At 41.9% G+C, this 26523-nt stretch overlaps 1 protein-coding gene across 2 annotated transcripts in view; it reads left to right on the top strand.

Moving 5' to 3' along the window:
- Positions 1-2429: 2429 nt before the first annotated feature.
- The window catches only part of MRTFA (myocardin related transcription factor A), a 73400-nt gene continuing 49306 nt past the window's right edge, over positions 2430-26523 (top strand). Inside the window, exon 1 of one of the 2 annotated variants that reach the window (XM_068667103.1) lies at positions 2430-2498. Coding sequence is in view for 1 of the 2 variants with exons in the window: in XM_068667086.1 (XP_068523187.1) it covers positions 11338-11383 (46 nt within the window). In the remaining variant the exon portion in view is untranslated. Of the gene's footprint in view, positions 2499-11157; positions 11384-26523 lie in introns of those variants that run through there. The other variant, XM_068667086.1, reaches the window with a different exon arrangement.

The raw sequence follows: 26523 nt of genomic DNA, 5'->3' as shown, positions 1-26523 counted from the left end.
CTGAGGCAGCTCTTATGAATTTGAGACATCTGAAATTCTTCTTGAAGAAGGGACTCTTTTTCTTTTCTGGGATGGATTGGGATGGGGGTTGAGCCTCCTGCCATCCTAAATCCTTGCTGGGTAGGTGTTAGATGCCTGTCACCTGTCTGTGGGTTCAGACCTGCTTCCACTTGTCCTCCTGCATGATCTGACCGAACTGATTTGGTACCAGACAAGGTGTAATGCCTCCAGTGCATCTCCTTTGAGAAAACAAATAGGCTTTAGCTCCCATAGGATGGGTGTAAGCGGTCCATACCAGCCAGCCCCCTATCTGAGCACATAATCTTCCTCTTAGCCCCTTTCCCCAGGCCTCCCATCACTACAGGGACAGGGCCTGGGGCCAGGCGTGTTGGCCATGATTTAACTCTTCCCAGCCTTTGAAAGGATTGCTGGAACTTACCAAACTATTATTCGAAATCTGTGTTTTAAGGGCATACGTTTCCAGGCTTTTTGTATCCACTGCAAAGAGAAGAAGGGCACAATCCCATTTTTTTTTTCCTTGTTGCAGATTACCGTTAAAATTTTCTCTCAAATGGATGTGAGCAGTGTTTGCCTTGGACAGGAAATCCATCAAGGAGGAGGCAGGCGCATTCTAGCCAAATTGTAACTGAAGAAAAGCAAATACTTTGTATGGCAGTAAGCTTTGGCTCAGTCTCATTTGTTTTGTTTTAACGAGCACCAGCTTCGGTTAGTGGCTTTTGTTTCCTTTTCTTTTCTTCCTCCACGCTTTTCCCTGCTTCTCCTCAGATCATGACACAGGATCCTGGGACTGAATGTGTGACAGCAGGGATGAAATAGCATGTGTTTGGTGCCAGAAATGCTTATTGCTGCCTTCAGTATATACTGAACAAGTTTTTGAGACAAATGTACTGCCACTTATCCTGATCTGTGCACAACAGAGCAAACATGACTAATCAAATGAAGTACAAAACTGAAATGAAAGCAGGGAAAATGATTATTTGAACTACTTTATCAGCTATTAATGTGTTGAATGTTGTCACACGCATTCAGGTTAACTATGGGTGTTAAGTGGGGAGTTCTTCATAAAAAAAAAAAAAAGTATTGTTAAAGGTGTTTGTCCAAGTCTGCACATTCTGATCGATTTCTGGAAGATTGCCAGCTGTTTTTTCCTGAGCTGCTGTGCAGCTAGCTCTACCTCCGTCTTCCTGAAGCTGAAGGTTAGCCTCTGGGAGAGTTTTTTGCTTCTTAACGTGCCTCTGGTGCAGTGGAGTTGATAGTGGTAGTCTTCTGAGTTTTGGCTGGGTGAAGAAGCAGCATACTGCGAAGCAGGAACCTTTCATCTTCATTAATCAAACCCAAATATGATTGTCCTGGTGTACTCCCTGTTGCTGTTTAACTGTTAACACAGTAACCATTCCACTGGAGGCTTCCAGCTGGTTTGTTTCTGTTTGAATTACTGGACGTAAAAGAACTTTAATTTCAACATAATGTTGGCTTTTAAATAATTCTTTAAAGAACTATGGAAATATAAAAAATGAGATCAACTTGTTAGTTTAATCATTAAACCCCCTTATATATTGCACACCAGTTACGGTAGACGAGGCTTTAGACTGGAAAACTTTTCTGTGTACTTCTTATATAATATTTTTCTTGCATTCATTGTCACTGGTAGTGATGGGGAAAGAAAGAACAGGGCAAGAGAACTATTTTTTGAAATGCAAATTAGATTACTTGAAAATCCTTATTCGTACTCAGCTGTCCTTCCAGGTTGGGTATGAAGGATTACTTTACCTGACTGGATTTCAAATTGACAGTTGTCCTCTTAAAACACTGTTGTAGGTATAAAAAGAGAGTAATCAGGAGTTCAGCAAGATGCTAAATAGGATGACTTTGCTGGAAGCTGGAGTACGGTGACTTTGTGGTGATTCTCAAGATTTGGTTCATGAAGTACCAAAAGCTGAGATCACTTTCTCTTAAGTTTTGAAGAAAATTATGATAATCTGTAGTTTTATCAGTAGTTTCTGTGGTGACCCTGTTGGAGGCATGTGCAAGTTTATCAGCTGGTGAGTTTAGCAAGTTTCGATCACTAGATGTGTCTCAGTTGAGAACGATAACACAAACACTGTGCTAAGGAGCCTGGTTCTCTAGGATATGGAGGTGCCATAGTGAACTGGAGGTGTGGGTTAAGACTGGTATTTATCCATTTTTATTATTTTTTTATTTATTTGTCTTGTAGGTTGCCATCACGAAAGCCAAAGTGGATTTCTCCGGCGTGGTGTGCCTGCCCCCTTCCGTCATTGCTGGAAATGGGCTGGACGGAGGAGGGGCTGGCGAAAATGACGATGAGCCGGTGCTGGTGTCCCTTTCGGCGGCCCCCAGCCCGCAGAGCGAAGCTGTTGCCAATGAGCTGCAGGAGCTCTCCTTGCAGCCCGAGCTGACCCTCAGCCTCCATCATGGCCGAAATCCCAACCTTCCTCCGCTCAGTGAAAGGAAGAATGGTAAGTGGTGCCACGAACGCGGGTCTCATGCAGGATGTCTCCACTGGTAGGCTTACGGGACGTATCGCGGTGTTGGTGTGGTACATGTTGAGTTGACAAAACCGATTCCCGTTGTTAGATGGGAGTGGCTGATGTTGCTGTAGAAGTTCCGGAGAGTCTAGTGATAGACTAGACACACAGGTAGATTGCTTTAGGTGAATACCAGAAACAACTTCCAAATGTCCATGTGCTTGTGGTGACTAAAAGTTGTGCAAGGCAAGAGAGAATCAAAGGAAGTGTTAACTCCATCCTCTGACTACAGCCATCAGGGATCTGTACATTTTTCTATGACACTTTGGTCTGTACATTATCGGGGTGGATAATCTTTGTCACTGCAGATGTCTGAAAAGTTATGTCAGACTTGGACAAGACCTGGAGTTAACAATGAAATACCCCAGTATTTCAAATCCTAGAGTGAGAATGACCAGCACATATCTCAAGTTGTAGGTAGTATATGAACAGTTGTCATATGAATGCCTCAAACTGTTTTCTGACTGATGGTAGAGTGGCAGAATATAGGGTCCCTTGGTAAGGCTGTGCCTTGAATACTGTGTTAGGTTTTGGGCCCATTGCTAGTAGAAGGACATCGAGGTGCATTTGGAGCATGTCCAAAGAAGGGCAACAAAGCTGGTGAAGGGTCTAGAGAACAAGTCTGAGGAGCAGCTGAGGGAAGCGGGGTATATAGCCTGGAGAAAAGGAAGCTCAGGAAAGACGTTACTGCTTTCTACGACTACCTCAGAGGAGGTTGTGGCGGGGTGGGAGTTGGTCTCTTTTCTCAAGCAACTAGCTTGGACAATCAACTAGTCTAGGACAAGGGGAAATGGCTTTGAGTGGCACCAGGTGAGGTTTAGTTTGGATATTAGGAAAAATTTCTTCACTGGAAGGGTTGTGAAGCATTGGAGCAGGCTGCCCAGGGAAGTGGTTGAGTCACTAACCCTGGAGGAGGTATTTAAAGGATGTGTAGATGTGCTTAGGGACACGGTTTAGTGGTAGAGTTGGCAGTGCTAGGTTAATAAGTGGACTTGATGATCTTAGATCTTTTCCAACCTAAATGATTCTGTGATTCAGTGACATTTTCTGATGTTGGGAGAATGTGAACTGTGTGAAGCTCAAAATCACCAGCCTGCCATAAAACTCTCCGTATTCAGTACCATCCTGTGACTGACTGGTAAAACAGTTTGATAACTGATGGCTTCTGCCTGTGAATTCCTTTCGGTCATCTTCCATTACTCTGCCCTCTGGGGTATGTGTTGGTGGCTGTTGGCAGTGTGAAAGGCTTTGTATGCAATTGTTGCAGTGTGAATTGCTTGTTACCAACTTTTGATGCTGTCGACCTCAGGATGGTTGACTCCTGCGTGCTTTATAATGCCTGGTGTTATATGTTGCATTACATACATTATACAGAGTTGTGTGTCGCAGCATACTGGAAATGCTGGGGAGCGCTGGGGTGGCTTTATAGCCAGTACTGAATGTGTCTGCTGAACTGATTTCGAATCCATGAACAGTAGGACAGTATTTTGGGTTGGAAGGATACCTCACTTGACATGCTTGGCTCTTTAGCTCCAGAAGCTGAGCGTGCCCCCTTCCCTGAAAAGTGTATTAGTGTTTTGCTAGTTGGAAGAATTAGCTTCAACCTTCAGTATCGTTTTTAAGAGGATAAAGAGTTTTCTTTTCATATACATTATGCCATCCTTCTGCTTTTAAAGGCCGTAAAAATGGTGAAGCTGGAATCTGCAAAACAGAACAAAAAGCTAATAATCCTTAATGTTTGCAGTCCTCTAAGTACGAGATAAAAGACAGCGGATGGAGATAAAGGTTAGTAGAAAGTAAAAGAGAAGGAAATGCAATGTTAGTGTGGTGGACTCTGATCTCAGCACATCTCAACTAGTGGTAGACTTGGGTATTTTATAGTTATGCTGACACAGAGGTATTTCTAATGAGAATTAAGTGAGGTAGTTTTGAATGTGGTAGAGGACTTGAAGGCAGCATGGGAAAAGCATACAAGTCTTCTGTTTCCAAAACTTGACAGCTGGCCAACTGGAGGTGACACTGTGAAGAGGCAGGATTCTTCCCTTTGTAGTGAGCAAGACATGACAAAAGGTCTGGAAATGGGAACAGTTTACTCTTGATGCCACAAGGAAAGGGTTGCTAGTGTTGGAACTGCTACGAGTACCTAGTTTGGAAAAGGAACCTTGTAGCAGCACCTTGAATAGATAAAAATGGGTCAAAACAGCATTTGTTATGGTCAGAGAAAAGAATATCTCTGTTAAAGAAAAATTAGAGTCTATGTACAATTCAGTTGTTTGAATAGATTTGAGAAATGGTATGATGGGAATGCTTTACAGAAAATAGATGGTTTTTGTCTGTCAAAATAATGTTACTTTTATGGGCTCAGCCTTGAAGCTCTGTCATTGGGGGCTGCCAATCTACTTGACTGGAACAGGTAAAATACAATTGGATTTGAAAAGTATCTGAAATGGAGCACCTCTACCTAGCTTTTGCCAAAGAAAATGAGGATATTCCCGGAAATGACTCATTAGGTGGGTCTCATTGCAGCTGATGCTTTATCAGTGCTCAGCACAATAGTGGGAATTATACTGCTGGAGGTGCAGCTTTTCACTCAAGGCATAAAGTCCAAAGTCCCTGGTGTAGACTACCTGACCTTATCTCCAGATGTATACAGTGTATTTTTTTTTCTACCAGGGTGTAATATGTTATGTTATATGCTGCTTGTGTGTACGTTCAAGTATTGTGGGGCTAAAAAGTGCTGTTGAAATACAGTTATCTGCAAACTGTGGTAGCATAAAAGGAGACTTGGTTTAGCAAGTTGCTGAGGAACGTAGCTGATGTGTTTTGAGTTGATAAACTTGTTCTCCCAAATGGGAAATTTTAAGTTATTTTTGGGAAGAAACTGCACACCTGTTGAAAGCTGTTGAGCTTCTTAAAGCTCCTTTTTTTTTTATTTTTTTTTATTTTTTTTTTTTTTACACGATGCATCTTTGTTGCTATGCCTTTAGCTTCAAACAACCTTTAGAGACGATCTGTTAGTCGAGATGGCAATCTGCTTAAGCATTTCAGCCATCTGGGGTGGCTGTAGAAGCCTATCTGGTGCTGTGCAACTGCTCCTGTGACAATCTGCCAAATTCAAGGTATGAGGAAGGCTCGAGACGAGTGCTGCTAGGAGGGGAGGAGATGGTAAAACCAGAGGCTTGCTGGAAGCTGCTGATGTGTGTCAAAGGGTCTCCTGTTTGCAGTTCCAGACAGGCATTGCTGACTCACAGCTCAGCTCACTCCTTGTGCTTTACTGCTTAACCCTTTCTGTAACATTTCCTGCCAGGAGGTCTCTCCTATCTGTAGATGTCTGTAGCAAAATACTACGTGGATCTGCACTGAATTTGTTACTTCGGGCAGTGGTTCCGGAATGTGAGCTATTAGCTGAGGTAAAATTAGAAATTTCTTTGGCATGTAAAGCATCATGGATTGTGTATCCCATAGGAGAACTGGGAGTGCAGTGCTGTATACACATGCTGCCACATGCCCCAGGACAACAAATTTCTTTCTCTCTGCTTGTAGAGAACTGGAGAGCAGCAACAGGCTGTTTCTTGGGGGCTTCTGGTTTGTTCTGTGTTTTTTCAGGCCCGGGCTCCACTTCGTGTTTTTCCCTCTTACCCCAGCTGCACATTATCCTTGTAGATCCCTGGTTAGATGGGTGTAAAGACTTCAAACATGTTGCCTGGATAGTTGTCATTAAATTATACTAAATTAAAATGAGACAAAAGCCTTTAAGCCTGTGTGTGAAGGACTGGAACATAACGGATAGATAAGAATTTTTTTTTTGACACTTCTGTGCAAGGAAACCAAATGGGGCAAGGTGTTAGTAAAATATTTTGATGCCTTTACTAGGCTCTACGCAGGCATTAAGCTTAATGGAGTATTTAAGTGTAGTTATTTAATTTGCCTTTTTGCCTCACAGTGAATTTTTTTACCTGAATTTCACATTCCATTTCTTCTTTTTTTAATCCATGTTCATCAAGGCCTTGATCCCACAACTTTCTTAAATGATGAGAGATTACCAGGACTGACTCATTCTTGTAACACAGGCCAAAAAAGGTCATTACGGAGTCATTTGAAGCAGTTACCTTGATTTCTTTTTATTTTTTTAGTCACCTGTAGTAAAATGCCAAGATAAGCTTTCCCAACCCTTAGGGCAAGGTTGACAACAAGGCTCTGATGAATGTGGTTAAAGAAAAAAAAGAGAACGTAACAGGCTATGAATATATAATCTTGTGCAGTTTGATCACTTCTAATCAAGATTGTCTTTCTGTTTAGCTTTATTTTAAATTATAATTACTTCCCTAGCTTATTGACCTTCTCTTATTGACCCGTGTTCCCCAGGTGAATTCATAGTTACCTCTGTGCACTGATCATGAAAAACATTGTGTTAGAAGTCTACCACTGGCCTGCTGCTTCTCCCTGTAGGCTTCTTTAAGGTTGGGTAACATTCTTTCAGATGAACTGTTGCATTTTGTGATTACAGGTTTGGACAAAACTTGCGCCGGCTTGTCAGTTTTTGGGGGTTTACTTGATCTGGGATGCTTGCCTTCTACAAAGTGCCTACATATGTACCGGGGGTAAGGAGCCTAGCTGGAATGTGTGGAATTTCAGTATGACTTGAAGTCATGTAACAGGCATGTGCTTTATGGATCCGAAGGTACTCCCATTGCTGTGAAGACCTCATCCTGTACAAAGCATGGGATTAATTATTGCCACATACGCTGCTGGAGATTATACCCATTTACAAATTGCAGTGTTGAACTTTTTTTTAATGATTCTAAGGAGCTAAATTAATGCCTGTGTTCGTTTACTGTCAAAAGACAGAAGTATCAGGGCACCTGGTTTTACTTTAAAGAATTGTGTGGGTGATTGCTCCTATAATTATTTTGTTAGGGTTTGTGTTCCTGTCTCCTGCCTCTTGCCCATTCCCATCCTGAATTGTTGCACTGAATGCAGTCAGATTCAGAAATTATTTTTAAATATAACTTATTAAAATGTTTTTGCAAACATTGTAATTGTCTTCTTGCTATTGTGACTTTAAAAACATTATCAGTGTTTTTATAAAATGACACAAAGCTATCCTTCTAAAAAGTGCATGTTGTGACTTGAAGGTGGGCGTCTGTGTTTATCAACAAGAGTTGATTTTATTCCTGAAAAAACTTTTTTTTTCTCTGTGTTGACAAAATCATTCTGAAATTGTTTGCTCAATTTTCTTTTCTGCTCTGCTTTGTGGAGGATTTCTGGAATGATGTGACTTAGTGGCAGTTAATTACCAAGTGACGGTTTCTGCCTCATCCAGAATTTATGTGTGACAAAGATGCTTAAGTCTGTATTGTAACAAAGACAGGAAATATATAGCTTTCTCTGATCTGTCCTTCACACACATTCCAGCGAGGCTGCCTGTTTTCTCTTTTGTGTGAGTAAGAGGAATGCTTGTTAGAATAAAAACAACCAGTCTATCTTGGATAGATTTGTGCTAAGAGACTTAATGTCCCAGGGGACTATAAATTTAGTATGCTGTCTGAAAATTTCTGATAGAGCTATGAGATTCAGAGCATGATGGAAGTGACTGGCCTGCTCCTGATGGGAGCTACTAAACGACTGAGAAGTGGTAATCTCTTAAAATATTTAAAACAAACAAACTTTTAAATAGCGATGGGGGAATAGTTGAGCCGGAGGGAGTAATGCCAAAGGCAGCTTTAATGTGGTGGCTTTAACAAGTTAGCTCTCAACGCAGTTTTTGTTTGCTCCCCATCAAGTTAACGTGATTATAATGCCCTCCCCGTCACTGGCTTGTGATATCCCTCTCTTCTGTCTCTCCTTTCCAGTTACTTTCTTGCTTCATTTTGCCTTTTAGGTTTCAAGGTTGAAGGCTGATGGATGAATATGTAGACATACGATTTGATAGTTATTAAATAAAACACTTCTGGGAGAATTTAAACCGTTTGCTGAACAAGTCAGACCCAGATCCGGGCAGTTGTTTTGCTTATGTAAATAAGGTCTCTTGGGTTTTGCTGTTTTAAGGGTAGTAATGGGGAAAGGAGGTCTGATTCTGTAGAGGGAGAACGCCGTTCTGCGGGACTCTGTCCTACTTAAATAGCGAGTGGCTGCTTCACACAAGATTTTCATCATTTCACAACAGTCGCACGCTGCTAGTACTTGGCAAACTGAATCATAGCTTGGGTGATGGCCTGTTTCTGTAATGTGTAGCTTTCCTTATGAAAAATGTCAAGTTTTCTATAATTTGTTTATATTAGGATGCTATCAGCTAGTTCTGCAGGCTGCAGCTGTCCTCTACAATCGGTGCATTACCACGAGGTGTAGTGAAGAAATCTCCGGCTGAAGGCATCAGGTAGTGCAGTCTTCATCTCAGATAAGCAACATGCAGTCATGTGGGCCTACAAGAGTTCTTGTTACCTCTGAACGTTAAAACAAAACAAACCAACCAACACCCTACCGTTCTGCTAATATTATTAATATTCAGTTATCTGTGTACATTTCCTTCTGCGTTCGTACTGCAGTAATGCAGCTTGAGGTTCCAGGTCAACGAAAAGGTTTCTTTGTGGCAAGGCAAACCCCGTGTTTTCAAAGGGCTGTGCATACGATGCCATCTGAAGCGAGTTGGCTCTCTCCAAAAACGACGTGACACATTTACTCATCCGTGGAGACTTGTCACACGCTTTCTTGCCTTAGACATTCAAAAGTTTGCTTTTTTGTCACTTCTTGTTTGCTTCTTTCTGTACAGTCACGTTGTTTTGGTTTGTCCTGCTTGATGCCTTAAATTTCTGCTGCCCGTAGTCACTGAGAATTCACACACGCCTTCTTCAGGGAGCTACGTGATGCTCCTGGGCCCTGTAGCAGAGTGCCTTTCCTCTTTGCTCACACTGCTTCCCTTTGTATTTCCACATATCGCCAGAAAAATAAGTGTGCATTTGCTGAACGTGGGCAGTTCCCTTCATTCTGGATGAATGCAGATATTCACAATAGGTGTTGAAATGACTCATTTTGGTCATGTTTCCTACATTCTCAGGATACGGTTTTCCATTGTGGATCCTTTCCATAAGGACAAGAATTACCACTTAGGCTGGCTATTTATTGGAAGTCTGGTTGTGAATCCAAAACCACATAGGTAGCGTTTGACTATGACAGAAGGCCAAATGAGCTGATTTTTGTCCTTCCACAACACGTTACTGATGTAAGGAGTATGGAAATCAGATTAATATTACAATATCATCACAGCAAGGGATTTTCCTGTGCTGTTTAAAGTCCCCAAATGAGTTTCTGCTGCCTCCTTTGAAGCCCCAGATGTGTTTGCGGAGGGGAAGGAAGATGTGGTGCTAAAACCTGCCGTGTTCTCTCTCAGCTGTCGAGCAGCTGCTGGGGAGCTCTTGCATCCGAGTATTACAGAAACCCTGACGGGACTTAGGTTTGGAGGGCTCAGAAATCAGTGCAAAAGCCATTTTGCACACCCAGTTCCTGGCTTTCGTGAGTACTGATGCAATGGGGGAAGGATTTGAACTTGCTCCAAAGGATTTTAAATGCGAAAATTGGTCTTTATCTTTGATACAGGGCTTAATGTGTTTTTGGGCTTGATGCAAGCAATGTGCAGTTACTTACTTGCAGGTGACCTAACGAGAAGTGACAATGAATCTTGGGAATGGTGGGGAATAAGGGAAAGCTGCTCTGGGGACACAGGTGTTGGAATTAGTTTCAGATAATTTAATTATCTTTTGGGCAAATTACTTGAGGCTCTTCAGAGACTGAAATTGAATTTCCTTTCTGTTGCGAGCTAGAATCACCTAGTGAGGAAAGACTTGGTTCTATTTTTTTATCCGTTAATCTCAAGAAATATTTGACTCTGAAAGTTTTATCCAATATCCCCAACCTTTTGAATCTGAATTTGGGAAACAGCGTAACTTTTTTTTTAACCTGCAGACAGGTTGGAAGGAGGCTGTGATCCAGGATGGGAAAAGTATGAAGGAGAAAGGGTGTTTTGCTTTTGTTTGTGTGTTTGTTTTTTTAAGAAACAGACGCTACCATCTATTGGAAGATCTTCCAGTCCTTTGGTACAGTAGCTCAGGTTTAGTGCCCAGCAATGGGGTTTGATAGGGATAGGGGAAACAATACAATTAGCAAGACAAACGACTGGTGAAGATTGGCAAAAAGTGGCTGGCTGTATATGTTTTTGGTCATGTTACAGGCAGGATGTATGTGTTTTTGGCCATGTTGTTTCTAAGCTGAGGATGACTGCGTGTTTATGTTAACACTGGGTCTCCTTGTCCTTGGAATGAAGTTGCCTCATCAGCAGAGCCCCTTAGGGGATTTGAAAGTCTACCCAAGACGTCATCCTCCTCTTTTAAAAGGAGAAAAAACTGCCAGTTCTTATATCCGACCCCTTCCTCCCCCTTTCCTTCCCCTTGCAGAGCATCAAGGGGCGGACCTTACTTCTGCAAACTACACATCTTGCGTTCCCCTTGGAGTATTCATTTTTCTCCTAGCAGTAATTTGATTCTGGGCTGTTCCAACTTGCCTGTTGTGAATAAGCAGAGAACTGCATGTTGAAAAGCTGAGCTTTCTCAGTAGGCACAGTTTTCATCATGAGGATGAGAATTTCTTGCAAATATTGAACGAAGTTAAAGTTGATAGGTCTTTGTGGATTTTTTTCTTTTTTTTTTTGCCTGTCTTTATCTATACTGTATGTAAAGCGAATCTTTAAGGGATTGTAACTGTTGAGAAAAGGATCAGCATGACGCTTCTGGAACCAGAAATGCAGATGACAGCACTCCAATCAGGTATCATCCCCAAACATATCCCGTGGGTAACTTCTGCTAGCGAATTATGGTGGCTGAGCTATACAGGGAGTGCCAGGAGGGTATGGGACTTGGAGGAAAGACAAATCAGAGAGCTGTCATGATTTCATGTGCAGTTTGAATGGGTACTAGTTGACTGTTAAACACTGATCACTTTCAAGCTTCAGTGGAGATAAAATTACCTTTCTGTTCTTCATTTGGTAGTCCCCAGTGTTGAATTAATGTGTGTCACGAAGATTAGAAGTTCCCTAGCAAATCTAGGATTTATTCTAAGGCAATTCTTCTGTTTAGCTTTTGGCTTATTCATTGTTGGCAGTTGTTTGAGAGTTTTATTGTTAATTATTTTTTCGATTAAATGTATTCTTGATACTTTGGAGAAAGCTTAAATTGTTCTTTTTTTTTTTTTTTTTTGGTGGGGGAGGAGTACTTCTCATGCTTTGAAGCTTCCTAATACTTATTTTATGACTTAGGCATTAAAATGGCATTGTGTTTATATGATTTTTGTCCTAAATGCTGTGGTCTTTTTTATGATACTGCGCTTAGCTGCTAGATACGTACAGAGCTGTATTTCTGACGTGTAAGACAGGCTAGAGTTAAAATTATCTGTTAATGACTGTATGGTGTACTTATGTGGGGCATTTTTATCTGCGGCTTTGGGACATTCTGTAGTCGTGAAACTTAACAAGTATGTATACATATGAGTGACCTCTGTTTTATGGATGGGAACACAGGATGAGTAACCTTGGTGAGATCTGACAGCAAACTTGTAGTAGCTTAGGACTTTGGGTTTGCATTTGTGTACTCTTCTATCATTTGTAGAGTGTTGCCTGAAAAGTAGAACATAAAACTCCAAAAGTGTCAAGACAGATTTGTTTCCAAGGCAAATGCTTCTTCTTTTCCTTAAATAGTGACTTGGAAAGAGACAAGTGAAACAATAACTTCATAGTTTTATACATGTGGTTTTTTGTTTTAATATTTTTTCTGAACATCTGTTTCTTCTGGATGCGCAGCATTGCTTTCCTTAACTTAGTCTTATATTTTGCAAAGTATTTGAAGATTGCATGTCAATAAAGAACCCTGTACGATCCTTGCTTTGTAGTTCTGACATACTGTACGCCTCTTCACAGAACCAAAGCACGTCTTCCACCTCCTGTTGTAGATTGGAAAGGCAGGAGATTGAAGAGGTTTTACATCAGGTGTGCATCTGATACGGAGTACACGCCTCTTGTCCTAACCCATAATACTACGGAGAGGTGTTTTGAGACTATACAGTCCATCATTCCTCTAGTGGTACTCTGGTAGTCCGTGAATTTTGTTTTCCTTGATATGTCAGTCTTTATGTGAAGGCCTGAAAAAGACGTTTACCTCAGCATGTGTTGTTTCTAACAGGTTTTCTAATTGCCTTAATCTTTTCAGATAAAAAAGAGCCATGCAATTTACATTTCAGGGCACTTGCCACTGGATTTGTATGTGATATTCTGGGAAGCTCAAAGAATAAAATAAGACTTACCAAAATTAGGGAAACAACCTTCATTAAAAAAACTTTAGTTATGGCTGTGTTTGTCTTTTCTTCCAAATGATGAAAATTCTTCAGGCTTGCATTTAATTCTTAAGATGAGAGCTTCTCCCAGTAAAGAGAACTCATGCATCTTGTTTTTGTGGCTACGGTCATTGCTTTTGCTGAAGTCAGCTAATTTAGGCTTAGATTATGCAGTGACGTTTCGCGATGTTGAGGCAATTTCCTGGCAAGCTTAGCTTAACTAACGAGGGATACAAATTTATTGCACCTCTTCCATCAGTGGCAGCTCTTTTTTCTCATGGATCAACTACTGCTGGGAAAATATTTAGCAATAAGCAGCCGAATGTTTACAGAAATGGGTTCACAAGACTGATGGGGAAATAACATATGACAACAGGATGGAACTGTGCGCACAGTAAGCTTAAACTTAAAGACTTGCCTTGATCATGGAAGTGTATTACCAGCTTCTAGATAAGGAAGAATGGCTTCTGGATGCCAAGACCAAATTGTTAAAAAATTTTGCTTAAAAAATTTAGTAACTTCAGCTGCTGTTGACTGCTACTGTTGTTTGACTGATTACGGTAAGTCGTCTGTTGGGCAAACTACCCGAGGCTTTTTAGAGATTGAAAACGAATCTCCTTTCTGTTATCTCCTTTCTGTTAAGAGCTGGAGTCATCTAATCTAAAAAGACCTAACTTTTCAAGTTTTCGTGGCCCCCGTGTTCATCTCCAGAAGCCCTGCTGGAAAGGTGGAAGCTGAAAAGTATTGTACAAGTCAACTCATCAGGCTTTAACCTGCTTCTCAACAGCACTTGGAGAAGTAGAAGAATCATGGGCTAAGTTGTGTGAGTAAATTATCCTGATAGGCTTGAGCACCCAAGCATTCAATAAGCACAGCTTCATGACCTGCATGCTTTAAGAGTGCTTGACCTATGAAGTGCAGGCTGTAGAAGACTCCTCCAAGAGAATGCTTCTTCAGAACAAAATGTAAGTGAAGCAGAAACAAATTGATTTTGATTCTTGTGGTGAACATTGTGTTAACAGCAACAACAAAAATTAAACCCACCCAGTAGACCAAAAAAGGGAAGAGTAAAAGTCAACGCAGGTGATGGCGGTTGAGGAAGAAAAGGTATAGGTGAAAATCAGGCTGAAAAGGCATTTCAGAAAGACAGTAGAGCCAGAAAAAGTCATGAAGAGAAGAAACTTTACTGCTGTATTTGACGTCTCATTGGACTACGGAAATAATTTGAAGAACCGATCCAGCCATTCAAGCAGCACTCATGCAGTGTGAGACCAAGTTCCAGATTGACAATTAAGAATGTGGCTTTGGAAACCCCTCCGTGCCATTACATATGTTTTCATCCTGTTGAAAATGAAGCTGATGTGTAGGTCTGTACTGAGCTCTTGGCAGTGGGAGCTCCACAATTGTCCTTTTTCTCCAAAAGTCACTTTCTGCAGCCTTCAACCTCTCAGAATCTGACTCATTTGTTTTCTTGATTTGCTGATTCCAAAAGCTTGTTGTTTCCTTCTCTTTATCTACCTCAATCTCATCTCCCTATGTACCCTTTCTGTTTTTTGTTCCCCTGAAGCCTTTTTCTTATTCTTGTCATTACCTAACCATCCCATATGGAGATCTTGCAAATTTTTTTTTGCTGTTGATCCCTGTTCAGATAAAGATACAGACTGAATGCTCTGTTGGTATGACCTGGCTTTGTTCTGTAACACAGACTGCTTGGCAGTTGGAATGAGTCACAAATACTTATTTTCTTTCCTTTTTTTTTTTTTCTTTTGGTTGGTGAAGAGGGCTGTAGGAATTTTTATTATTATTTTTGACACAATTTACAGTCTAGTAACACTTGAGACAGTTTTTCAACAACCCATGGAAGGGACTTGTGAAAGGTATAGGGAGATCTCAGCAGCTGGTATGCTGTTGGCCTGTTTGGAAAGCTTATTGTAGAGAAAATTTCCATTGGATTGACATCTTTTACCGATGATGAGTGACGTGTCTGTGTAATCTCATGTCCTTGCAACAGCTTCCATATTCAGACCGCACTGTTCATAGTAGTGATGTGGAATAACAGTTGAGTTACTGCTGTTGGTTTTTTCCTTAGTACTCACACTGAAATTAACCTTCCAGAGAAAGTCGTGTGTACCGAAGCAGTGCTTTTTTTTTTTTTTCAGTTTGATAAAAATCTGAAGGTACATTTAGTAATATTAAAAGCTCAGTATTTTTGGCAGCACTAGAGGTCTTATACATGCAAACTTTGTGCTTAGATGGCAAACATGAAGTTTCAAAGATAGTTTTCCCCTTTCTTTTTTTCTTAGTTGTTACTGTTAAAAAGGAACTTGTGATGACTTCTAGGAGATAACTGGGCAGAAACGTGTGTGCTCTACACGTAGAGGTGCAATCAGCCAGATAAAACCCAAATTTCACATCACTTCTGCAGACGTGTTGCATGGCTGGATAAGAGTTATGACCACTTAGGGCCACTAAGAGTCTAACGATGCATTGCCAGAATTAATGGACATTAGCAGTAGCGCCCTTGGCCAAATGGCTACTTTTGGTAATGAGTTTCGTTTTGCTGTACTTCCAACTTCATTTATTGCTCTTGGTTTGTTCCTGGGCACTACCCTGTGGCTTGCATTGTCAAGGAATATAATGCACATTAATAATGGTCTCTGTAATCTTCTTTCTATGAGTAAAACGGAAAAATGACCACCTCAACACAGGTAGTTTATTGGATAGCATCTCTTCAAAACCAAGCTAGGCATGCACACCAGAAGCAGGTTGTTCTGAACTATAAAAAGAAATAATCACTGCAAATTAGTGTCTTCTTCAACCAAACGTAAAATGTCACTTATTTCCAGGAAAAGCGTGTTTTTGAGCTATTGTAGCTGATTAGGGATATAGTAAACTCGGTTTAGGACAAACTGGTGCTGATTCCATTCATTTTTCTTTCAAAACAGCTCCTGGGCTCTTTCTCTTCCCTCTTTGAAGTAGCGATGTTGAAGTGCTTTAGGGACATCAGCTGCTAAACCACATGTAATGGGCAGAAGGGGGACAGCAGGACTGTGAATTCATAGAGAAGGGAGGAGTGCCCCTTTCAGCTCTTTGAGGCATGACAAATGCAGAGCTGCAGTTTCTGTGGCTGGCTTTTTCTTTTTCCTATTGCAAATGAAGTATGAATTCAGTGCTGGCTCTTGATATTCGTAATGGAAATGTCTTATTTATGCACTTAGCTGACTTCTAACTTCATCATGTCTTTTTCAAGCACTTGTTGGATTTTTTTTTCGTACTACTTTGTTACTATTAAAAGTTTTTTTTTTTATTTTTTTAACTGCAACTTTCCCCATATTTTTTTCTTTGCATTTCATTTTGTTTGAATAGCAGACCTTAAAATATTATTCTCTTCCTGGTTGTCCCCTAGGTTTGGAATTGCAAGATTTCAGTGAATTCTTGAATCAAAGCAATGGGGATTTGGGTTTTGGATGGAGGGTGGGGGCGAGGGGAGAGCATGACTGGCTTGCTAGTTTGCATCATCACCACTTCAAAAATAGAACTTTTGATTTCTGTTTGGAATCCGTGGTATTTGGAAATGTAACCTTTTGTATCTAGGTAGCAAGTTCCTGGGGATTGTAAAGAGTTCCCTGGTTGCCGGTAAGGTTCCCCGAGATGTGTATATTCTGAGTAGCGATAAAGTGACACTTCGCTGGCTTTCAACCAGAATCCTGCATGTGATCCAAAGACTGAACAGAGTTATGTGAGCTTCATCGTCATCCTGCAGAGGGAATTCTTTCCGAAGCAGCAAATGGGACGTTGTTGAAGTCAGCTTTAAATATGGAAATTTTTCTGCCAGAGCTACTAAGTGCATAAAGGTCTGAGCTGGCTCTTAACGCGCAGCGAGGAGTGCACAACTGTGAGCTGCAACGTTGCGGAGTTATTCCATTCATGAAAGATTTGAACATAACCTTTTGCTGCCTTTTATCCCTGTGATTAACTGTTGAGTAATCAAACCGTGGTTATTGTGCTAGGCAAACCAGGGTTAAAGGATGGAACTAACTAAATATATAAAGCATGCTTTCCATTTTTATTTTTTAATAAAAAAGATAATGTAGAAGACTACTCATTAGAACCATTTAACTGAGCAGTACCTATTTCTACTGCCAACTTTAAGTTTAAACAAGAACCTGCTGGAAGTCCTGTAAAACCTGGAGCTTGCATTTATTGAATTGTTAAATTACTGATTAAAATATATATGTATTTTTTTTTCCTCCAGCTGGTTTGAAGATGCTCTCTGTCTGTATTAGCAGTGAGTGTTGCGCTAGAGGTTGAGACAGAGGGAGGGGAAAAAAAAACATCAAGGCATATTTTTGTCTTTATCCCTTCTATGAACGCACACATGCTCTATTTGTCCAAAAACAGGGAAGATGTGCTAGACACAAAACAAATATCCACTGCCTTGCTTTGATTCCTAACCCTTCTTATGGCTCCATTTTAATTTCAAAATAATTAGCTGACAAGAAACAACTTCAAGGGGTCTGTGTATACGTGTGCACCACTTTCCATCTTATATACTTGCTTATGGTCGGCTTACAAATATTTTGTACCATTAACCAATTGATATTAAAAACGAAATGAAAGTTTGAAGTGTAAAACGTAAGCTCATGTGAGGGTTTATATGCTGTAACTTTAATCTAAGCAGAGTATTCCTTGCTGAGAAATTAATGCATTATGTATTACGGGCTATGTTTAATTGCCATTACTGTAATCTGTAAGCTACCCTTTCATTTACATGATGAATATAAATGAGCCTTCCGTGTGCTGTGCTCCGTCTCTAAGCTGATAACGCCGATGGCACCATACACGCCTTGCCTGGAGGAGTGCAGCGTGGACACATCCGCTCTGCCTGCCGCTGACCTGTGGCTCCTTGCTGCTATCCACTGCTCACATGTAAGAGGTGACTAATATTTAACAAAGCACTTAGGTTTCTATTCCTGCTTGGTGGCAGGAATTCAGATCAGGGTTTAGATCAGGATTGTTTTCTTTCTTGTAATGGTTGGATTCCTGTCCAGTCTGTGCTTTGCTCATAGGACGTAAAAAGCAAATATTTTTTAAGTTTCGATATGAAGCAGCCTCTAAAGTATGCCCAGAGCTGTATAGATCAGTCGTAGAGATTACATGGAGCTGTTAAGGTTTTGGGAATGTCTCTGGTTTTGTCTGAGGTCATGTGGTATCTGACACAAATTCTTAATATTTTTAACCCTTTGCACTCTGCTTTTTACCAATCTCAGATAATTCCTAGAGCATCATAAACAAAACAAAAACAAAAAACCCAAGCCTAATGAACAACAACAACAAACCAACCAAACAACAACAACAAAAAAATGGGTTACCTACAGTTTAATGTCACATGGGGATGCCCCGTGTTGCTGTGCTGGTGCACCTCAGTTTGGACTTAGAGCACCCTCTGCTGTTCTGACCTTCGGGCTCTTCCAAGAAGCGTCTGACACTTGTTTCTAATTCTCTTTTCACATGGAGAAACCTCAACTGGTCATCTTGTGATGGCCTAAGCTTATTTTCATTTGTGACTAAGCAAACACAAGCTATGCCGGATGGAAGTGAAACTAGAGTCTTTATCTTAATGGGGGAAATATTTCTTCCCCTTCCTTCCCTCCCAACTAAGTTAATTACATTGGCACAGCTCCCTTCTGTGCATAACTGCAGTGTGTTTTAAGAATGTTGTCGAATTTACCAGTGGTGTGTGCGTTTTTTTTTAAGTAGGTGGAGTCATAAAGAAGCAGAATTAACCTTTAGGGTCACAGGGCTCCATCCTTTGCTGTTGCAAGTACCAAGGTCCTCTCCTGTCCTTCACAGTTTTACCAAACACCATTTTAAAAAAGCATTAGATTTCTCCCTTGCCAGCAACTCACACTGAACAGTTGACCTAGAATTGCCCTTTGGTTAAAAATATTCTAACTTGCAATATTAAATGAATATGTATCTTAGTGCCCTTTAGTTGAAACAGCTCTTTTATACTTAAACTGGTGCAAACCTTAATGCAGACTGAATGTTTTACGAGCAGAAGCTGTACCCACTTTACCATATCCTTAAGTAGGCAAGTGCTAAGGTAGTGTCTCTTATTGTGACCTGATGAATAGTATTTTCTATCTGTCTCTCCAAATGCTTAATTTAAATCAGATTCTCCGTGTTAATGGCACTTAGTAGGCATTATGCACAGGGTGGGAATCCCAACAGGTTAGGAACCTATTTAATTATCCTGTGCGAGAAGTAGGTTGACAAATTGTATTTATGGTTCTTTGTAGCCTCTGCCATTTTCTCTGCCCTGGTTGTTTTTTCTCAGAAATGAGCATATTCCAAATAAAGAAGCTGCAGCTTCCAGGGAAGCACATGCTGACTAAATCAGTCCGTAATGAGAAGTGGTCTTGATGATTTTGTTTTCTTTTTCGTTTTCCTGTTGGAGATACTCTACAGCTGGTTTTCCTTTGTGTTTTTCTTTCAACGTTCGAGATCTGGATTTTGCATTCACGAATGTCAACTAAAATAAATGATGCACCATTGAAAAGGGAGTAGTTTTGATTTGTTTAAGTTATCTCACACTCATCTACCCCCAGCTGAAAATGGAAACCCCCAAACTTTTGGTTAAGCTCTTCAGAAAGTATCTTGTACTTGACTTATTACAAAACACACCTAAGGCTCAGAGCCTACAAAATTATTTCACTAAAAGCTGAGATCAACAGAAACCCCTTTGCCATGTGCCTTCGCTGACCCCATATTACCTCAAACTAAGTAAGAATAAGATCCCGATTAGTCGGTTCCTTATGGAGAAACCTCTACTGCTAATCTTATCTTGAAAATCCAGAGACCAACATGTGAACATGCCTGGAGCAGCGTAGCACATGAGATGCGGTCTCTGGCAGAAACATTGCAGCCCATTTAAAGGTCAAAGCATCTTTAAGTTTAACCTAGGAATGTACTGGCAACCTGATGGGACCAGAGAAGAACAGCAATTTCAGACCGAAATTCAGCGTTCTGCAGAAGCTGAAAGGTTGTTTTGTTTTGTTTTGTTTTTTAAATTTTGATTGCTCTATCCATTAAATGTTCCACATGCAAAATCTCTCCCTCTTGTTTTGTTTTCTTCCCCTTTGTTCTGGGCTTTTGCATTATGGTGGCAGAATCAGCGACCGCCTGTAATAGACTGCTCCACTCCTCCCAGTTTTCCTCGGAGAGAGGCACTCGCTGTTTGCCGTGGTTGTTGATTTAGTGCCTGGGAAGAAGGAGGCTTTTTGGACCACTTCCTCGTCGCTCTCTCGCTAAGGGAGCCTGCGTCATTGAGAAATGTTTAACCTTCTGGCCCTGAGGCAGGGCTGGAAACTTTGCTGACAAAATCTAGAAGCTAAAAGCAGATCTTGAAAATGTTATTTATGTGAACTGCTCTTTTACTTTGATTTAATTAGGACAGGAGATTGCAGAGCTTGTTTTAGGGTTTGGAGGAGATAATAATTAGCAGAGTGAGCAGGAGGGAAAAAATGAGTTCTTTAATGAAGAATGGTGAGCAACTGGTTTAGGGGAGGAGGGGAGAGGAGGTGGGGGAGAAGTGTGGGAGGGCTGTGTGGGGGAAAGGTTGTCCTAAGATCCTAATTCTGATAAATGCTTAAGACTCTGCTAATTTGGGTAAGGAAGCTGGCTGTGCATAATTTGATTCATACAACACGGCATTTTCGTGTGGAAGCACAGCCTGGAAAACAAGAAAATTGAAGAATAGGAATTTTTAGACTTAAAGCGTGAGCTGGTTGCGGAGAGCAGGGGGCCTAAATTGCGGTGGGAGCCCAGGTTTCCAGAGGTTTGATCTACCAAGAGGTACTGCCTCTCCCTGTAAACTTGGGTATGACTACTGTATGTCTGATTTTCCCAGACTGTCTGCTTTTTTTTTTTTTTTCCCCCCATCTGGACCATGAGGGTTCTTTTAACACCGAATTTCCGGATGTCTGGCTGCCCCGCTGGAGCTACACCCAAGCAACCGAGAGGGCAGAAGACATTCAGAAATCCCACACGTTTCTGCAGCATACTTCTAATACTTACGATATATACTTGTAATAAATCTGACATCTCTTGAAAGAGCTGTGCTTTTGCAAATTGCGTATATAATATGCTTGTAGTACAAGGAGTAATCCTGGCTTGTCCCCAGAGCGTTGGATTTATTGTATGTGCTCTGGCAAGCTCTGCAGCACATGCCTGCATGTTTGTCTGCAGAGTATTCAAGTCCGAAATGTGGCAGCGCTGTGTCTAGGGCTTCAGCCACTCTCTGGTGAAGAGGTTGAAACTAAAATGCAAAAAAAGCTTGACTCAGGGGTGAAATTAGAGGAAGCAGCTTGAACTGCCCCAGTGATTTGTGGTGACCAGTGGAAGGGGCAGGAAGAGGCCCAACTTTTCTTCACTCTTCTGTTTTTCATCCCCAGCAGCTCAGTGCTTAGCTCCAGCTAGCTCGGATGCAGATTTTGCAAGCCATCTAATCCATCGTTGAAAACAAATCCATCCAAAAAAAAAAGTTTTCTGCTGGCTCAGTGTACTTTCTTACGAGACCCAGAGCCATCAAAAAGAAGGAATGATGAGAAGTGGAGCAAGATGCTGGATTATTTCATCTGGCTTGTGTAACATCACTCAGACCATGTGTACTAAATGGTGAAGCTGAATAAGGTAGAAGAGAAGGAGTTTCAAGCAATGCAGCCATCAGTAGGATAAGAAAACTGCTGAAAAGTGGATCATGGGACCAGTAAAGAGTTGCAGTGGCTGGGCACTAAGTCTAGCAGAGAGATCAGACAGCAAGGAAGAATAAGCATGATAAGGTGATAGACATAAATAATTAGGAAATCATGAAATTAGAAGTAGGTAGTTTTGTGGTCCACTGTAGATATCGCTGGAGAATATTAAAAATATGCACATTTCCCTGCTTATTGGGTTTGTCATGGTAGAATTTTTTTTGTATTTCCTCTGAGGGCGTTAGGTGGCTGACTGGGTGAGCAAACTGCTGGGTCAGTCACAGGGTGGCTGAGGTGGGAAGGGACCTGGAGGCCCCCTGCTCCAGCAGGGCCACCCAGAGCAGGCTGCCCAGGGCCACGTCCAGGTGGCTTTTGGAGATCCCCAAGGATGCAGTCCGCACAGCCCCTCCGAATTGGGAAGTTCAGCAGGACTGGGCCTAGTACTGACCCCTGGGGAACTCTGCTCAGTACTGGCCTCCAGCTAGGCTTGTGTCACTGACATCCAACCTTTTTTGATCCAGCTCACTGCTTGCCCATCCTTCGTCAGCTTCTCTGGGAGGATCTCATGGCAGAGAGCATTAAAAGCCTTTCTTCACTGAGGCAGGGGAGACAACATCCGCCGCGCTCTGCTCGTCTGCCGCGTCTGGCGCTCCACATGGTAGCTGAAGCTTAAAGACAGCTTGGCCCAACTGATGTCTTGCTCAGGCAAAAATATTTTCTGATAGGAGAGAGTTTAGAGTTTAGAGTCAGTTCTGGCCTTAGCATGGTGTGGTAGCCAAAAGGAAGCATATGGCTGTGTCTATTCTGTGAAAATAATTTTTGCTCTAAAGAGTTTGTTTGTAAGTGACTTCTGCTCAGCCAGCTGTTAGATGCATTGGGAGCAAGCATCCGACTCCTGTCGGATCATAAGAACTGGCAAGCACATAAAAACACAGCTTTTTCAGTTGCCTGCTTGTCTATTCAGTTGTATCATCAACTCATTTGCTTTTATTCAGGCCTGGTGTAGCAGCTCCTGTCTTCTATCTGCATTAGTAAAATAGATTTGGCAGCCAAAGAAGGATGCTGGGGTTTCTAATTCCAGCTCTGACCCACAGACTGTGCTACATGTAAATCTCTCTACCTGTTTTAACCCAATTTATCAAGTCAAAGAGTGTTTTAATGTAATTGGATTGTCTGAACTCCATAAATAGGCGGTTCTGGCTGATGAATTCTGGTAACTTGTACCGAAGTGACGAATTCCTAACTGAGTGCCAGACAGTTGAGGAAAGAGGGCGACTGAAAAGGCTTCTGTGCGTTTCGTTCCAGGTGAGCTCATACATTTAGGAAGAAGGAAACAAAACAGAAAACAGAGGCCAAATCGGAACGTAATGTTCCAAGCACAGCTACCTGCACAGTTGTAAGCATTTAGGCTACGTGCCTTTAAGGGCTTTTAAGCCAGTTCTGGATTAAAACTTGTAAGACTTGGCAGGTTTTGCTGGGGCAACAGAAGAAGATGCACCCTGCCAGTTCCTTGCCTTTTCCCTTTGCTTTCATGGCTGGGAATATCAAAACTCTTGGATCTGACATCAGGTTTGTTTTAAAAGCAACGACGCTCCTTGCAGAAGAGGCCTGTGCCTCTGCTTCCCCCCACTCCTTCCTTTCAACATACATCAGATCAACTGTGCTGTATTTTACTGTACTTTCCCTACTGCTCTCACAGCTTTTCTATCTCAAGCTCGTGCCAGTGCTGTTAGTATCATCGACATACACAAATGTAGTCTCACATACGTGAAAACGTCTTTGTGGCAAAGACGCAGAGCATCAAGCATGCAAGCTCAGCTTAGGGTGTAACACCACAACAGTAAGCTTTGTGGCAGTTCCCTCTACATGTGAACTTAGGCTCTGCTACCAAGCTGCAGAAGCAATATGGCTCGCCCTTGCTTTCACTGAAGGGAGCTCTTTCTTGTCTTTATGGTCTGTGGGAAACTGCTGTTTCTTACAGGCTGATATTTGGGGAGTTTGGGTTCTTTTTAATGGGATTTCTTGTTAGGTAAGCAGTACTATTCAGCTACTAAGCAGGTAAAAATTACCCCAAATCTATTGTCTCCCTGTTGAGATTCCTGCCTTGTGATACCCTTACGGTTTGAATTCTCTGCATGCTTGGAGAGGGTTGAGTCCGTACTAGATCCTGGAAGCCCTTTACTTTTCTACCAGTACAGTCCATGAGAGTAAATTTGTGCACCTTGACATTGTTTCCAGCTTATTTTCTGTTGTACGTAAAGCTTAGAACCTGGCTGTGCTATGCATTTGTATACTGGAAACAAGCATTCGGGTGTTGAAGTCACCCCGAAAGCTCAAGATGGCATCCGTCCAGGGCGTAACAGAGTTGCAGCACTAAAGGAGGAGTTTGAGCATTTAATGTTGGAGGTGATTTATAGATGTTTGGCAACTCAAGAGCTGAATTTTACATTCTAAGGATGAAATTATTCTGCCTCCAATAAGCCTGACAGTAGCTATTTTTTACTGTGGGGTGAGGTGAGCATCCAGGATAGTGGAAAAGAGGACCACTGCTTTCAGTAGCCACTGAGCTGGATTAGCAGTATCACAAAGCTTCCTCTCTTGCTTTCATCATCCCAGCCTCCACGATTATCACCACGACAAAGCACTTAAACCATTTTTAAAGAAAAAGTTAGCAGTATGTGTGTGTGGAATCTAAAATCATTAACTTTGGCTAATAACATCCGATATGAATGGGATGGCATGATGGCTTTGTAGAGCTGTACCTCCATTAATGTGTAGTTGTTTCAGGTTTGGGTGCTCTTCTGCAACAATAAAGGGTAAATACACATTTTAATAAAAAAACAAGATTCTGGGACTGCAATCTGATGTGTCTGGAAAAGTTTTCTGGGCAGAAGTCACAGTCCTGTAGCAGGAGTTTGCCTGGTACCCATTCTACTATTATAAACTGAGAAGCAAGGGAAGGGTTTGCTCTCCTTTCATGAGTAGTGTGTGGACATCAGGCACAGCCTCGCTCTTTCCTCTCTTGCTTAGGAAGCTAAAAAACAGGCTGCATTTTCCAGGCGTTTGCAGGTAGCCCCTTTGTGCAGCAGAGGGGTTTGATAGGAAGAAACCTTTTATTGCCAGAAGCTGAAAGGGTGTGGGAGGGAGAAATATGGGCTATCTGCTGCTTAACAGACATGGGAATCAGTGACATAACTTCTCAGGCTCCTAGACATGCCTTAACACGAGGGGAAGGGTATCTTTCTCCTGTCCCTTCCCAGTTCTTCCCTCCTAAAAAGAAATTGTGTTTTAAGACAAATCCAGAGACCTTGCTTCCTTTTCCCCTCTCTTCTCCTCAGCACCCCCTTGGTCTGGCAGCTAGAACTTCAATTTTTTTCTGCTCTCTAGAGCAAAACCATATGCTTTGTTTATTTCTTATTTATTTATTTCATCCCTTCTTCACTAGGGTGCCCGTGGGTGCATTAGCAGAACCAACTGTAGGTGGGAAACCTGACGAGAACTATTTTAACTTGGTCAAATCCTGGATCTCTGGCTTAAAACCTTTGACTTTTTCATTATAGGGTAACTCGCTCTTAGAGAAGAGCAGGGAACTGATGTTCTTTCTTCCTCCAGTCCAAATTAATGACGTTAGAGCAAGGTGAGCAATACCTGAAGTAGAGGAGTACCTGGGCTTCCCTCTGCAGTTCCAGTGCCAGCAGCTGTAAGTTGGCTCCTCCACTGGAGCTCCGCTCCCCACATTTGAGACCCCGTACTTGTTGTGAGAGCTCTCACTGTCGAGTTTGTTGGCTTACCGAAGGTAATTTGAGCTAATCTTTCTAACTTTGCACTGGAACAGGGTGAGAGCATCACACAGCCAGCTCTGGGGTCTCTGTGACAGGGGGTGGTGGCAGTGTAACGTGAAGAAGGGCCGGTAACTTTACCCTATAATGAGGTATCCCACTGTGCTTGCATCTAACCAGAGTTTATCAACCCAAACGGTAAAAATAACAAATAAAACGTGTTTGGATGTGTGGTTTTAATTTACTTGCTTGTCTTTGTTGGGCTCATGTGCACAGGGGCTTGCAGTTGGTTGGAAGCTAGCTGCGAAACTCCTTTCTCTTAACCCCCCACTCTCTTCCTTTCCTCTTCTCTGAAGTTTTCTGTTGCAGATCCTCCCACTACGTTAGCAGAGAAATTCACCTGCTAGTTGCGTTTCTTCTCTTAAATAGAAATCTCTACATTGGCAATACAGTTTTGTCCTAAAGGAGTTTATGTGCAGCTTTCTGGAGCACAGGATTAATAGAAGAGTTTCCACTGGTTTTCAAATGAAAATAAAACTCAAAAAAAAAAAAAAGTGTAGCAGTTCCATTTAGTAATATTAGGAGAATGTGCCGCATAATGTTTTTGTTTCGATATGATCTAGAGTACAGTAGACTTCTTGACTGTTTCCTCCTCTTTATCATCCCCAGGTTTCCTAGGTGCAGCAGGTCTGGGAGGGAGCGGGGAGGAGGTGATGCAGATAAGCGAACCAACATCTCTGCATCCCCTCCTCTCCCCCCTTCCCCTTTTTTCTGCCCTTTTACCAGTTTTGCCACGGGCTCTTTGAAGATGGCCTTTGGTCAAAAACGCTGCGAGCTCTTGGTTTCGGGGGGAGAGGTGGAAAAAAAGCCAAGGCTTTGGACTCCCACTTCTGCCTCCTCCTCCCTCAGGTCTGCACGGCGCTGGGTGACTCGGTGCTGGGGGGGGACAGGCAGTGCTGCTGTATCCACACCGCCCTCAGCATCGTTGCCTCGCTGGCTGGAAGCTGCTTATCTGCGGAGTTAATCTGCAGATAAGGCGCTGTGTTA

Source organism: Anas acuta, chromosome 1 (genome assembly GCF_963932015.1).
Source record: "Anas acuta chromosome 1, bAnaAcu1.1, whole genome shotgun sequence".
Lineage (NCBI taxonomy): Eukaryota > Metazoa > Chordata > Aves > Anseriformes > Anatidae > Anas > Anas acuta.
This window is presented reverse-complemented; position numbering and strand designations above follow the sequence as displayed.